This window comes from Caretta caretta, chromosome 1 (assembly GCF_965140235.1).
Source record: "Caretta caretta isolate rCarCar2 chromosome 1, rCarCar1.hap1, whole genome shotgun sequence".
In the NCBI taxonomy this organism is placed as follows: Eukaryota; Metazoa; Chordata; order Testudines; family Cheloniidae; genus Caretta; species Caretta caretta.
In genome coordinates this window covers 113220131-113234726 of record NC_134206.1, presented here as the reverse complement: position 1 = coordinate 113234726, position 14596 = coordinate 113220131, and the positions used below count along the sequence as shown (strand labels likewise).

Genomic DNA, 14596 nt, shown 5'->3' with positions numbered 1-14596 from the left:
ACTGCCTAGGGACTGCCTCTGGGGATGTGGAGTGGTGTTCTCTCTCTATGTGCTAGCTTGTTCCATTTTGCCCCAGGGTATGGGAAGAAACATTTAGCATCAGTCCCACCCTCTCTGTGCTTGCAAATCTGTATCCTTGTGAAGCTCTTGAGGAGGGGCTTCCTCAGGGTCTGGGGGGGAGCAGGAAGCATGCTGCAGAGTCAGCTCTCCTTCCTCTCTTGCTTCCACTGGCTCAGACCAGTAGGTTTAAGCTCCTTTCTACTCTTTGAAGCCGGGTGGGCAGAGGAGGGGAGGGCAAGGGGAGCACGAGATGCTCTGTTCTGACTCTGTCCTTATTGACGGAAATTTCTTATTGTAGCCAATGCGAGATTTACCTGAGTATTGACTAGGAAGGTGTGGCCCAACAAACATACTGCTCTTTCATAAAAGAAGCTTTGCATTTACTCACATTCCTTGTGTTTTCATAGATGAAATATAGTGAGATTCTCTTACACCGATCTTTTTTGCTACCAAATTTCAAACAGTTCAAACAATTTTGGGTTTCCCATTGTGTTTCTGTATACGGCAAGTTTCATACTATAGACGTTCACTGTTAGTGAAGTTCACCCCATCCTCCACCAGCTGCACAAAGCCCAATTGGATGGCTTTAAGCAGAGAACTAAGCAAGGGCTAGGTAGATAGACTCCATCCTCTGACAGGAGGATGCTGGCTATTTGTGGGAAGCAGCCCATGGGAGCATTCCTGGCCTTTGGATCTCCTTTAATAGCAAATCTATGGCCTGCCCCAACACTATCCTCTTGTGTTGTCTCTTCAGGCCAGCAGAGGTTCCTCCTGCCTGCTTCACTGTGCGTCCCCCTCTCTCTTCCTGTATGCAGTAGGATTAGGAGACTTTACAGCACAGAGGCTGTTGCACAGACTCTCCACAAAAAGGTTAATTTCACCCTCTGAGCAGGTCCCACCTTGGCATTCTTTAGGTAGAAGGGAAAAGGGACCATCAGCCCTCAGGGTGGGAGTTTGCAGTTGCTTCCACCATATCCAGTGGCTTTTAAGCCATGTGGGATGCGGGCAATGAAGATGATCTGGCAAAAAGAGATACAACATTGAGTGAAGAGAATTAGAATGATTGGATAACTGGCAAACAGTATGGGTAGAAATTAAAACTTGGTCAGTAACTCACTGATGTAGAAGTATAGTGAACGCATAACTGTTTCGCTATGTGCTACAAAAGGTGTGTCGTCCCCCCCCTCCACCTGCTCTCCTGCTGGTAATAGCTCACCTTACCTGATCACTCTCGTTACAGTGTGTATGGTAACACCCATTGTTTCGTGTTCTGTGTGTATATAAATCTCCCCACTGTATTTTCCACTGTATGCATCCGATGAAGTGAGCTGTAGCTCACGAAAGCTTATGCTCTAATAAATTTGTTAGTCTCTAAGGTGCCACAAGTACTCCTGTTCTTTTTACGGATACAGACTAACACGGCTGCTACTCTGAAATACGTGTTATGAATACATACAAAAGGATTTTCTTCCTCTCGCTGAATACCAGCTTTGTTGGCAGGTTGATTATTTATTTTATATTCCGGATGAGATGTTCGTACCTTTAAAGTCCTGGTGTCACACTGAAACTGCTGCATTTCCTTAAGTTATTTAATTATCCATTAGCACAATGGCACCTGTTGGTCCATTCCCTGCTTAGTCTGCTGACCAAGCAAAGCAATTTGGTACTTTGGTAGAATCTTTGTTAGCAAAGGAGCACATTTTACCTGGTTTCCCCTACACAGAGACACATTTTTAGATAGATTTTATTATACAGAATTGTGAGTTTTTTTCCGATGTGAAACAATTAGAATGGTGCTGTTTATTTACAGTCCTTAATAAGAGCCCGGGAGCTGCTCATTCACGTGCTTCATGTTGATTTCCTTTCAGAAAGAGAAGAAGAGCGGATTGTTGAAACTTTTAGCCGGCGCGTCAACAAAAAAGAAATCACGCTCCCCTCCATCTGTGTCTCCAACACCGGACCCACAGGGAGCCGTGGAGGGAGCTCTGCAGGGAGCGGTGGGACCTGAACTCTCCTCACTCTCCAGCCATGGCAGGGCAGGTTCATGCCCAATTGAAAGTGAAATGCAAGGAGCTATGGGGATGGAGCCACTGCACAGAAAAACAGGCTCCTTGGATTTGAATTTTTCCATTCCTTCTCCTGCCAGGCAGCTACCTTCTTCGTTGGCAGCCATCCGTCCAGAGCCCAAGCCATTGCACCGGGAAAGGTATGCTGATGGAGAAGAGTTTGCCTATGAGCTAAGGGTGTTCATAATTTCAGTCTGCCTGTCACTTGCACGTAAAGGAATGTTTGTGGGAAAGAGGCAAAGTTTGGCTTGCATGAGCATCACTGCAGTTCTGCAGCCCCCCACCCCTCCACCCCGTTTTTTTTAAGCCATCTGAGGCTATAGATTGTCCAGCTATTCATTAGAATTAGAAAATTCAGGCCCTCTGCATGTAGAAAACCAGCCAAAACATGTGTAAGGCATAATGCTCACCGTTAAAAAGTCAGCATTTGCCAACAGAAACAATGTGCTCATCACACAGTTATTTCCTATTCTAAGTATAGGAGAAAGCTGTGGTATCTCACACCACTGTATGTGGAAGCTGTTGGCAAATGCCACTTTTAAAGAGTGATCACTGTATATTAATAATCACAAAGGATTGTCATGCAATACTTGGTATACTGTGTATCCCATGTTTGTCCGTTATATCTGGCCTACCGTGCAGTAGCAAACAAGGGTCTTTTTAAAATGTATGGTCACTTACGTCATTACTGTCACTTAAGCCTTTACACGCTGTCCTGAAGTATTTTTGTTCCAGAAGTGGTTGATAACTAGCATAGAGAATAAGACTAGGATTCTAGAGTTTGGCAGTCCGCTCTGCATCTTGTTATCCATAAAGCTGCTGATTTTGCAAACCCAGAGAGAGGAGGCAAGGTGGCAACACCAAAAAAAGAAAAAGACAGGCAAGAAAAGGGAGAACAGAGTAAATGGAGAGACATGCCAAGATGTCAGGCCATGTCTGTTTCCAAAGTTACATATATTTTAAGGTTAAACTAGTTTAAAAACCAGTTTAGTTGAAGGGGTGCAAAACCAAACCTTGTGTAGACACTCTTAATTTGACATGTATCAACTGAGCTTAATTCAGTAAGGACAGCAAAAATCTCACCTTGAATTAAACCAGTGCATCCTTGACATAGACAAGGCCTCAGAAACAAAGATGAGGAGAGAAGCAAGAAAGGCGTCCCCCAGCGTCTCTTGTGCTGACTGTTGTGGCACGGCTTTGAAAGCACCACTTCAACGATGCAGAGAATTCCTAAGGGTGGGATTGAGATGCTGGTGCATATCCCGTATTTTCCCAGTCTAACACTGCACCTAGGGATGGCGCTGACAGTGAAACAGGTGACCGATTATACCTGTATTGACTGCAGTGACGGGGGGTAGCAGTAGAATGAGAGGGCCATAGGACAAGTTCTGTATGATCAGTGTTATTAAAACTAAGAACAAATGGATCTATAGAGACAGGATGTTTAAAATGTTACAAATATTACTAATTTCAATATGCAGTGGTAAAGAAAGTATTCTGATTTTAAGCATTTTGATTTCCTGAATCTAAAGTCTGAAAATAAGCTATAATTGAAATAATCTTAATTATACCCAGCAGTCAAGATTCTCTAATTGATTTATGAATTAACTTCCATTAACTTTGGTGTATCTGCATTCCTTAACTGATCATATGGTTGTTTATGCCTATAATGGGGAATATTAATTACCTTCAGACTCTAGGAAGTATAATGCTTAGTCCTGGAATAATCTGAGCAAATACTTTTATAAATTCATCCCACATCCATTGGTGTTCATTAAATCACCAAATTGCTCAGAAGTACTAAATTATTTTTTTTAACAAATTACATTTTTGAAACCGCTTGTACATTTCACATCTGGCAATGGAGGAACTTGTGCTCAGCATCTCTGAACTCCATATTTTGCTTGTTTGCATCACAATGTATTTCATCTCCACAGGAGGACCAATTCTTTATTTGCATGGATGGAAAATAAAGATTGGATAAACAGATTTTGATGCTGGATGAAATTTAAACAGAGGAAAAAAAGCTACAAAACATTTGTGTACACTTAGCTATACTTGGCTTTTAATTTCCCAGTGCCCATCTGTGCACATAGAGACAGTACACTGAAAGATTGGAAGGAGTAGCACATTCCTTAATATTTACAACATTCCAAATGGGGCGCATGAAGCCAGCAGAACCAGGGTACTTCTTCCACTAAAACTGGCTTACAATTCCTGCACTCACTGCATGCAGACTAGAGAACAAAACCAAGCATTCGACATTTGCACCATATCAGAAGTGCCTCAAAGAACTCTAATTGCTGACAGCTTGTTTTTCACACAGTAAAGAGGAATTCTGGTCCATTACATTACAGTTCTTTGTGCATGGAAATTGCAGCAGATCAGGAAGGAAAGTGAGGTTTACCTTATCACAGACCGTGCTAATTTTATAGTCCTATTCCCTTGGCATAGGCAGATAGAGTGGGAAAGAAATTTAATTTTGATTTGCTATGTTTATGTATTTCCAGAGCCCGGTTTTGGTTTGGGGGAGGTTAGGCTGGAGAGGAAGGCACATTTGTCCTTGCTTACTTGTGTTTAAACCAATCTGCCAGGATTGTGAGGTTTATCATCTGTTACTGCATTCTGGGGAGCAATTTTCCCGCTGTCTTTTCCTAATGCCACTTTACTTGTGCTGCTGTATGCCAGAAAGCATATAGCATTTCCAGTAGCTGAGATGAGAAACTTCACAGCTGCTACTATTGTCACTGTGTTGCATAGGTTAACTAGCAAGTGTTGCTGTGCTGAACACCATTTTAGGCTGCATGTGTTCCAGATATTGTCATCTCTGTGCTGCTACTGTCAGTTTCCCATGGTACAGGAACGCTGGGGCTGTAGCACACTGTACTGATTGTGGAGAGCTGGGGGAGTTCCTGATCCTGCAGCTCTTGCTCACATGAGCAAGTCCCATTGGCATCACTCAAGCTACTCACAGTGAACAGCAGATGTAAGATTCAAAGGTCTGTCTAACAGCATTAAGGCTAAATAGGCTCCTCATGTCATTTCACTGTGATCACTCTAAATGAAAGAAGGACTTTCATTTGCCTTCTCTTTCAGCAAAATACAAATGTACATACAGCAACATTGACAAGATTATGGTGTGTAAATGAGAGTATTTAAGCGTGTGTATATGTGACAGAGAGAAAGAGAGAGAATGCTCTCCTCAGTGGTTGGCATTGTGCCCGGACACAATCAACTGTAAAACTGTCATTTACTGCATTCTCAAGTCTTACACGATATTGTATGGTAATATTATCATTACATTCCTTCCCCGCCGGTTCCCAGTCTTCATCCCTGGGCTTCTCATCCAGTCATAGTCTCTCCTTTCCCAGTACGCTCCCTGGCTCCTTCTCCCAGTCTCCTGTTCCTTGGATCCTTGTCCTAGTAGTCTCTTTGCCCAGACAGTTCCAATCGCAGTCCAGCGCCTCATCTGATCTGTGTTTTCCCTCCTTCCCACCAAGGTTCCCAGTCTCCCCCAACTCCCAGTCCTGGTGTCCTGGCCATGCCAGTCTCAGGCTGTTTGCCCCCCCCGAGGAAGAGTGCCAGTCCCCCCATCCACAACTCCCAGTCACAATTTGTCTGCTGCACTCTAGCCTCCAGTCCAGTCTCACCAGGCTGACAAAAAGATCACACTCTGCCAAATTTCAAGTCCCTGCTCCAGAACATGGAGGTGCTAGAAGCTTCTCACAGAAAAGACTACCAAAACAATTTTTAACATTGCAAAGTGACAGATTTTTCCCTAGCCTCCTTCTCAGAAATGACTGTTATGACTGAAATTTTAAAAATAATAATACATAATAATAAAGAGCCTGAGGTAGACACCCCCTCCCCCCACATGGAACATTTCTGCTGAAACGGTTAAAGTTTTGCCAAGTTATAAGCAGCTGAACACAAGATCTCATCATGGGAACTGTCGGTCAACCTTAATAATAAATGTACTTCCAACCCTACCGATAATTGTGATAGACACAAGGCTGTTTGCATGTCTAAATTATGAAATTTTTAATGCAGTCTGTGACACTGACAGATTCCAACATTCTTCTGAGTGCCACATAAGATGAAAGGCTGTGCCACAGATGAAAGAAAACTTACTGTTGCCAAGTAGTGGTCAGGGAAAAGGGGAGGGAAGGAGGGAGGGGAAAGCAGAGAGGGATAGAAGTATGCCGGGCTTCCCTGTAAGGAGGGGGCCAAATCTGGGGGGAAGAGTGGGAGGCGATTTAAAACAGTAGGACTAATGTGTATTTTAAACTAGGTTACTGAGAAAAACAAGGCATCGCAGGCTTTGACTGGAATGATTTATGATGTTTAGAAACCCCTTCGTGGCAGCAGCGCCATGTGATTCTTTGGTTTGTACATTGGAACCTCAGTAACGCTCGCTTTCTTCGTCCACAAATCCAAGAATCTCAGGGAAAAAAATATAGCCAGCCCACCCCATGTTGCTGCAAAGATTTCACAGCAGATCTGAAAATGAGATCTTTTATTACTGAGATTTCATTATTTTTGTTCAATATGCCGATATGTTTACTGTGAAGTATCGTGATTAATTAAAATTAAATTACAGTTGTTAAATAATTTTAAAAAGTACATTTTGTAATGCAGTAGCCTGGATTTATTTTTTAAATCTTTAAAGAAAGCCTCTAAAGAATCCCTTATTACTAGGATTGTCACCTTTTTAATGGCTAGTAACCAGACCCCCAAGACCCCCATCCCCTGCTCCGCCTCTTCCCCCAAGTCCAAGTCCTCTTCCCCCAACATTGGAAAGAGATTGGTTTTGATGTGTTTGATAATCTTTCTGGCTAATTTGAAACATTTAGTAAATAGCAATTGGTCTCAGCCATCAGTGAGATTCTATTCTGTATTTAAAAGGATGGACTTGTCGTTAAGATACCACGCTATAAACCAGGGGTTCTGTTCCGAGAACTGTTGTAAACCTTCACTGTGACCCAAGGCAAGTTATGTCACTTCTCTGTGCCTTAATTTCCTCATCTGTGAAATGAGGTTAAAAATGCTGCCCAGAGCTGTTGTGAGGCTTGATCCCTTGTGTCCATAAAGCACTCCAAGATCTGGAACACAACTGCAAAAATGCTGTTAATGTAGATTCAATTGAGCTGAGTTCAGAGAGCTGAAGTTTGGCATCATCTTCGCTAAAATTGTTCCAGTCTGATAATTTAATTAATCAACATTGAAGCAGAGTGTCTGAGATAATGTGTGCATTCATTTGCATAATGGCTGTAATTGGCAAAGCCTCATAATATAAGTGTGGCGGTTCTGCAAATGACAGTAGGATAGACTGTTTTCTTGTAGCACACACTTCAGCCTCTGTTATTTGCTTTTCCACACAGGAAAAAGTGACAGCTAAATGTACTGGCCAAGGGAAAAGATGACTAACTGATTTTTGATGGTTCTTGACATGGATATATATTCTACATGACTATGTTGCTACTTCAAGATAAAAAACTTCTAATCAGGTTTTAGAGCAGAACTCCCACTTCTGAATGGGGCCAAAAATGTTTACGAGTAACAGGATCTTTGGCCCAGCTGCAGTGAGCAGTTCCTTTAGCCAGATCTAGCAATTTCACTGTCACATGTTTGAGTCTGTAGCTTCACAGCAGCCAGCAGCCAGCCAAGCTGTGGTTGCAAAGAAAATTAACTCCTGTCATTCAGTTTCAGAGAGGCCCTTGATGTGGCATCAACCCACTGGCAATCGATTCAGTGAATTTAGGGTAATGTTGTGCTTTGAGATTCTCCAGTGCATATTTAATTTAACTATAAGACAGATCATCATTTTAAATAAATACTTGACTGTTATAAGCATCAATTGGGAATGAATGACCATGCAGCAAATACAATAGATAGTAATCTTCAGAAGATGTTTTGAATAATCAATTGGCTTTTCTTTAACTATCTTTACCATATTCAATGCTTTGCAACTAGTGAGACAGTTACTGATCGTTAAATGCCAGCTGAAATGACGTGCTGAGGAGGAACACCCGAGGTATTAGACTCATGTTCACTGGCCTATACACAGATCGGCTTGGGAATTTTCTGATGAAACTGGCTTTTCACTGGAAAATGCCAATTTGCTGAAACCAAACTGTTTCACAACAACATATTCGTCTTGACAAACTGCCGATGAAACATAAGCAGCTCCTGCCAGCTCAACTGGTGGACGGCTGAGGAGCCCCGGCTCCCTGGGCCCAGGTCTCTAGGGCAGTCTCACCATACGGATTGCTCCAGGGTCAGGAACTCCAGTTGTAGCCAGGACGTGGCTGACAACTCCACAGCAGGGGAGCTGGGAGTCCCGAGAACCTCAGCTCATGCAAGGGCTCTTGGGACTTCCAGGCTTGCTGCTGTGGAGCCAGAAGCCTTGGAGACATAGCTGCCAAGCTTTGAGACTCCCAGATCAGCCGTGGCTCCAGAGCGTCAAGATCTCCAGCTCCCCATTCTTGTGTTTGTTTTCTCTTCCGTAGGAAATCTGAATGTCTCCACTTTTTCTTCTATAACAGAATCCTCTTTGCAGAATTTCTTGCGGAACACACATTCCACATTTGCACCAGCCTAAATCACAATCCGTAGGTTTTTACGTAACATAGAATGACGCTTGGAAACTACATACCTGAACGGCTCTGTCATCTCTTTGGGGGCAGGGACCACCTCTTTGTTTGGACTGTGCTCCAAAGAGTGAGCCTTTGAGCTGTGTCCAGGGCCCCTAGGCACTACCATACTACTGCTAATACTCAAAATGATTTTACGTGAAATTAAAAATTCTTTGTGAATTGTCCAAAGAAATCCAGGACATTGCTCATTTGCAAACGCATACAAAAGTAACTCTGTTATTAGTACAGACATTTAGAAGCTACTGTATGCTCTGGTGATTTAGCTCTAAGAGCAACCTGGATGGACCATTACGACGTCATGGGGAACCTTGCCTTAGGTAAAGGGGACAAAACAGGAGATTGCGGTGCAACCTATTTTAGTTTGAGAAAGAGGATTAATTTCTGTCCCACCCAGCCCAGAATGGCCTTAGGTTTGTGCCAAGAAACACAGGTTCTACTGATCTGGGGGGACATGCCCACTACGCCCAGCAATATACCACTAAATAGCCTCCAGCAGCCCCTCACACCTTGAACGATGAACTGTGGGGAACCAATCCACAACCCTCTCGAGGCCCCTATTCACTCATTAAATCCTTCTGACCCCATTTCACCCCAATAATAGAATCCTCCCGACCTTCTGCCCCCGGTGGTATAACCCTCATGTCACACCCTGAATGCCAAGCAGGCTATCTACCAACTGTCCCACGCCATGACTGGCTATGCTACTTGAACAACTGGTTTTGAAGGATACACAGCTGTGTCTTCACAAAGGGCCTTGTTGCTGAAGCCAGCTCTGAGCTCAGTTTCTTTCACTCTAAAGACCCCAGAATAGTTTAAAACTAAAGCTGGTGGCATTGGTGAAAACTAACATTTTTGTGAATTTTTTTCCACCCAGCTCTATTTAAAAGTAATGGAATCGATTCTCTAATGAGCTGCAGCCAGCTGTGGAGCAAACCACGGTGCTTGTGGAAAAGCATGCCACAGCACTACGCAACAATTTAGAACAAGAAGTGCGGAAGAAACTTCTGAGGAAGTTTAGGCTGCAGTGTAATGACCTAAACTGGACTTTGACCAGGATGCTGGAGCTAACCTCCCCTGTGCCCTTTTCTGAACAATGCCCTGGGGCCATTGAAGATCGCATGAGAGCCAGAGCTGTTTTATATCATTAAAAAGGCAGCACCTAAAGTAGCACAGGGCTCCCAACATCATCCTGGGGCATTGCTTCAGTACTGATTTTGAGGGAAGAGTTTGTCATCTATTGAACTCATGAACATGGTCACCTATGGTTTTCCTAGAAAGTCTCCCCTTTAAATAGCAATCAGCCCTGACCCTGTATAGTTCTTAAGAGGGGACAAGACCACATCTGAAGAGGTCTGGCTTCAGGCAGATGCAGGTGATCCAGGACATGGGGTGATCCAAGCCAAATTAGCTTGCAGAGCTGCTGGTTTGTCCCTGCAGCCTGTCTTTCGTGGCCGTGCCCTGGTGAGGGTCCTACTCCAAACAGCATCGGCACACTGCTTGATTTGTGCTTGATAAGGTATTCTCTTTTGTTTTCAAAGGTACCGTGTCGTGGTTCCATATCCTCCTCAAAGCGAAGCAGAGATTGAACTGAAAGAAGGTGACGTTGTGTTTGTGCACAAGAAGAGAGAGGATGGCTGGTATAAGGGGACGTTACAGCGAAATGGCAGGACGGGCCTCTTCCCTGGAAGCTTTGTAGAGAGCTTCTGAGGGCTTGCTTTCTTCCCCGTCACCACTCTCCGAACTGAAAGATCTTTCAGGGGAAATTCCATAGCACAAGAAGAGACAGCAAAGGGAAATGTGACTGATATCCACTGCCACTGTTACGTCCAAAGACTCCCCGGGCCCTTCATTCTACAGCTCTGGAAGCACAGCGCCTGCTGTGCTCCCAAAACCATGTTCAGTACGTCCAGGGGTGTGTTGAAGTAGTGCCTTCCACTTGGAATCACAGGCTGAGAGGATGCACATTTGGTTTGTATCGAAACTAAACTCCAACTGTTCCCCATTATGTACATTATAGAGAAAATATCTTTTAAAAAGTTGTTATATTGCTGTAACTTATTTGTCAGAGCTGCAGTGTTCTTATTACTGGCCTATGCAAGATGGGTTTGGGTGTGGCAGGAGGCAGAGTAGGGAGCTCTTGAACTGGGATTTTATATTTCCTGGGGGAAAAGAGGAGAGTATGGCAAAATCCAACTAAAGATCTGTGCATTGTTCTGCCAGAAAGCATTAGGAGTCCAAAATGTTAGTGTCATGCATTCTATATACCTCAAAAATATGCTGCATGAGGATGTCAGTAAGTGTGTTAGTGATCAGGGTTGCATTTCATCTGAAGTGCCTGTGAGATGCACTGGGCAGGTGCTCAAGGAACTCCGGCTCCAGCATTCAACTGCGGTTCTTGGAGTTATTTATATGCAGCATTTTTTTGCCCATCCAGTATCCAACTTTCCATTGCTTTTTTTCTTTTCTTTTTTTTTTTGGGTATGACATGCCGTTTTTAATCGTTTGCAGTGTTGTTGCAGCTGTGTTGGTCCCAGGATATTAGGGAGGCAAGTTGGGTGAGGTAATGCCATTTATTGGACCAACTATTTGGTCCAACAAAAGATATTGCCTTACCGACATTGTCTCTCTAATTAATACCTTTTTAATGTAAGAACCGTTATACGTTTTATATATATATATATATATATTCTCCTAATATATATATATTCTCCTAAGGGATCAGGCGTTTCCTGTTTTTCATACATCTGGTGCTTTTATTATTATTATTTTATTATTAGGAAGATCCTCTTTGGCTTAAGAGAGAGACTGTTAACAGCAACATCAACAGACTTCACATTTAACATGTGAATTCTGAAATGTACTGAAAGTAGATTTCATCAGGATGAATATGTTTGTTAGTCCTACATGAAGCAAGAGAGAAAAATCAGATTAGGTGGTGATATATGTGTGTGTGTGTGTGTGTGTGTGTGTGTGTGTGTAACTCACTTTCTTTATATATAGTTTCTAAAGACCCTTAATAAAGCACAGTAATCTGTCTAGACAATGATAATTATTCAAGAATTGGGAGCATTTCCAGGAGGAGCGATTTTCATTGACTTTTATATGGCAATAAAAAGAACACTGCAGGTTCCAGCAAGCACCGGAATCGTGGGATTTTCCTCTGTCTTTGCATCAGAGAGAAGAGAGCTGAACTGCAACGACTGTAATTAGCATTGTCAAAATGTGATTTTTTTTTACTGTAGAAATGTACAGTTCTCAACACTGTTCTAACCTGGTCAAGCTACAATACAAAATATATCAGGCAATATAACCCTCCATCTACAAGGGACCTAAAAGTGCAATAAATGGAAAGCAAGTTTATGCAGTTATTTGTATCAAACAAAGCAGAGAAAAATCCGATAATGAAAGTGTGGGAGTATTTTAAAAAGAGATTCAGTTGTGGTCTCCTGTAACAAAGTTGTAACAAAAGAATATTCTTAACTATGTTGTGCCCTGCCTTTCCTAGTGACTGGCTGCTTGCCCAGATCAAGATATGGCGGTCATTCAAGACTATGTTAGAGTTTTAGTAACCTGGAGATGATCTTAGTAAAAAGAGGAGGCCCAGTGGGTGTATGCCAGTACTTTGTTCTCAGTATTTCTTACGCTGAAGATGTAGGTTTTGTTTTCATTCAAGCCATGTATGCCAGCACATATCAAAACATATATACGTGAACATTCCTACTTATGACAGGTTGAAGTGAGCTGTAGCTCACGAAAGCTCATGCTCAAATAAATTGGTTAGTCTCTAAGGGGCCACAAGTACTCCTTTTCTTTATTCCTACTTATGTTGAACTGAATGACTTCATTCTCTGTAAAATAAGTTTCTCTTCCTGTCATTTGTAACAGATTTCAGAAACACAGTCTGCAGCCTAGTATTACACCTTCAAATCACAGAAACATTATTTGAGGGGGAGGGGTTTTTTAACGTTACCACATTTGTTCATGTTCCAGGTTGTAATCAGTCATCAGTAAAATAAATGGTTAGTGTTACGAGGAAATTGCCTTTTTATAACCAATAAGAGCTTTAAGAAATTTCTTCTGCAAAAGGCTGATTGAAGAACACAGCACTATCTATCCAGTCATTTCATCCAAATCGGAAATGATATCTCTGCACCTTGAGCCATGATCTGGGCAGCTAGCAAGCTGGCAATGCCCCCCCCAAATGTGTTATACACACACACACATACATCTGTTTCTGAGAATGCTAACCAAGAATTTATAGATAGATAGATTAGATAGATAGATATAAATTCTTGGTTAGCATTGTCAGAAACAGATTTTTCTGACAAACTATTGTGGCTAAATATCTGTTAAAATTCTGTTCCATGGTATATATACTATATCCAGAGAAATGAAACAGGAATAATATTGTATTCAGTCAGATCTAAAGTAGTTCCAGATTTCAATGTTCTAATGCTTAAATCTAACAAGACAAAAGCCGTTATGGAAGAAAATACAGAAATGTCTGTGTAAAATCAGTGTTTTTAAATGTATTTTGCAGTCAGGGCAATAATAATTTTTAACTATACATGATGAGGGCAAAATAACCCTTTCAGTCACACGTCCTGTAAGGAGAAATATTTTTTGGTGTTTGATACTTTGAAAGCAGCTGTTTCTGGTCCCCATTTATTGCTTACCATAATAGTTTTGGTTTTTGAATAATTTTCTTGGACAAATCAATTCCATGCAAAGAGCACAACTGCAGAACATAAGACTGATCAGTGGTACAAGAAAATGACCCAGTGCCATTTAGGAAGTCCTTGACCATGGGAGGGGATTGGCGCTTACTGTGATCCATTTTTAAATTGCATACAAAGGAAAGACAAAGGAGGGGAAGGGAGTGTGCGTGCGTTTCCTACAAGGAAAAAAAAAGTTAAAGAATCCTTCTGGCAGCCTCATTTTGTAAAATGCCAGGTTTGCTGATCTAGAAATGGTTTCAGCTAATTGAACAATTCCTTTGTACTTTGCACAGCTCAGAAAATGTTTTTTGTTATACATGAATGTTAACGTGATTTAGAAAATATTGATGGTTACGAGTACAAATGAACTACAAGGACTGTGTTTCTGATGCTTTAAATAAAATAAACATTGAGGTCACTTGAGTGAGTTTTCCATCTTTATTTAGATGGTAAAGAGATTATACAAAACAGGTGTCCTGAGGCTCACAATAAAGATAGTCAGAGGGGCCCAAGAGATTTATGCTCCTAACTTCCCTTCCTGTGAGGATCTGGGCCAAGGTGACTTTGAAAAAGGGGTGAAGGCAGAGAAATGTCAGGAAATGCTTCAAATGAAACAGTATTTTCACATAAAGAGCTTTAGTCCACAAACCCTACTCACATGGAGTACAAAGAGAGTCACTGAATCCAATGTATTAAATTGGAGTTTCGCATGAATAAATACTATTGGATGTAAAAGCTGCAGCAGGGGGCCTTAATATAATTATATGGCTTAGAGCATAGCATACTATCTTATATCAATTGATACCCTTTATTTTCCCAAATAAATTGGAGCAAGTGCTCTATAGTTTGTTCTCTTATGACATGAGCCAACACCTGTAGCAGGACCAATATGTGTTTTGACAACACATGCTCTTGACAACACATACTTTTCTATTGTTGGGGGGGGAACTTCTAGATGGGTTTTTTTAAAATGTGTCCATTCAGTCAGTTTTTGCTGACACAGACTAACATGGATACCCATCTGAAACTCCTTAGACTGAGGGGCAGGGAGAGACAGTACCCACTACATCACAGAGTGAGGACGAGAAGAACATTC

The 14596-nt window shown here is 42.0% G+C and overlaps 1 protein-coding gene across 1 annotated transcript in view; it reads left to right on the top strand.

Moving 5' to 3' along the window:
* The window catches only part of SH3RF3 (SH3 domain containing ring finger 3), a 395417-nt gene extending 381499 nt beyond the window's left edge, over positions 1-13918 (top strand). The window contains exons 9-10 of the mRNA XM_048856416.2: positions 1929-2266; positions 10321-13918. Of these exons, the coding sequence (XP_048712373.1) occupies positions 1929-2266; positions 10321-10489 (507 nt within the window). The 3' untranslated portion in view covers positions 10490-13918. The remainder of the gene's footprint in view (positions 1-1928; positions 2267-10320) is intronic.
* Positions 13919-14596: the final 678 nt, after the last annotated feature.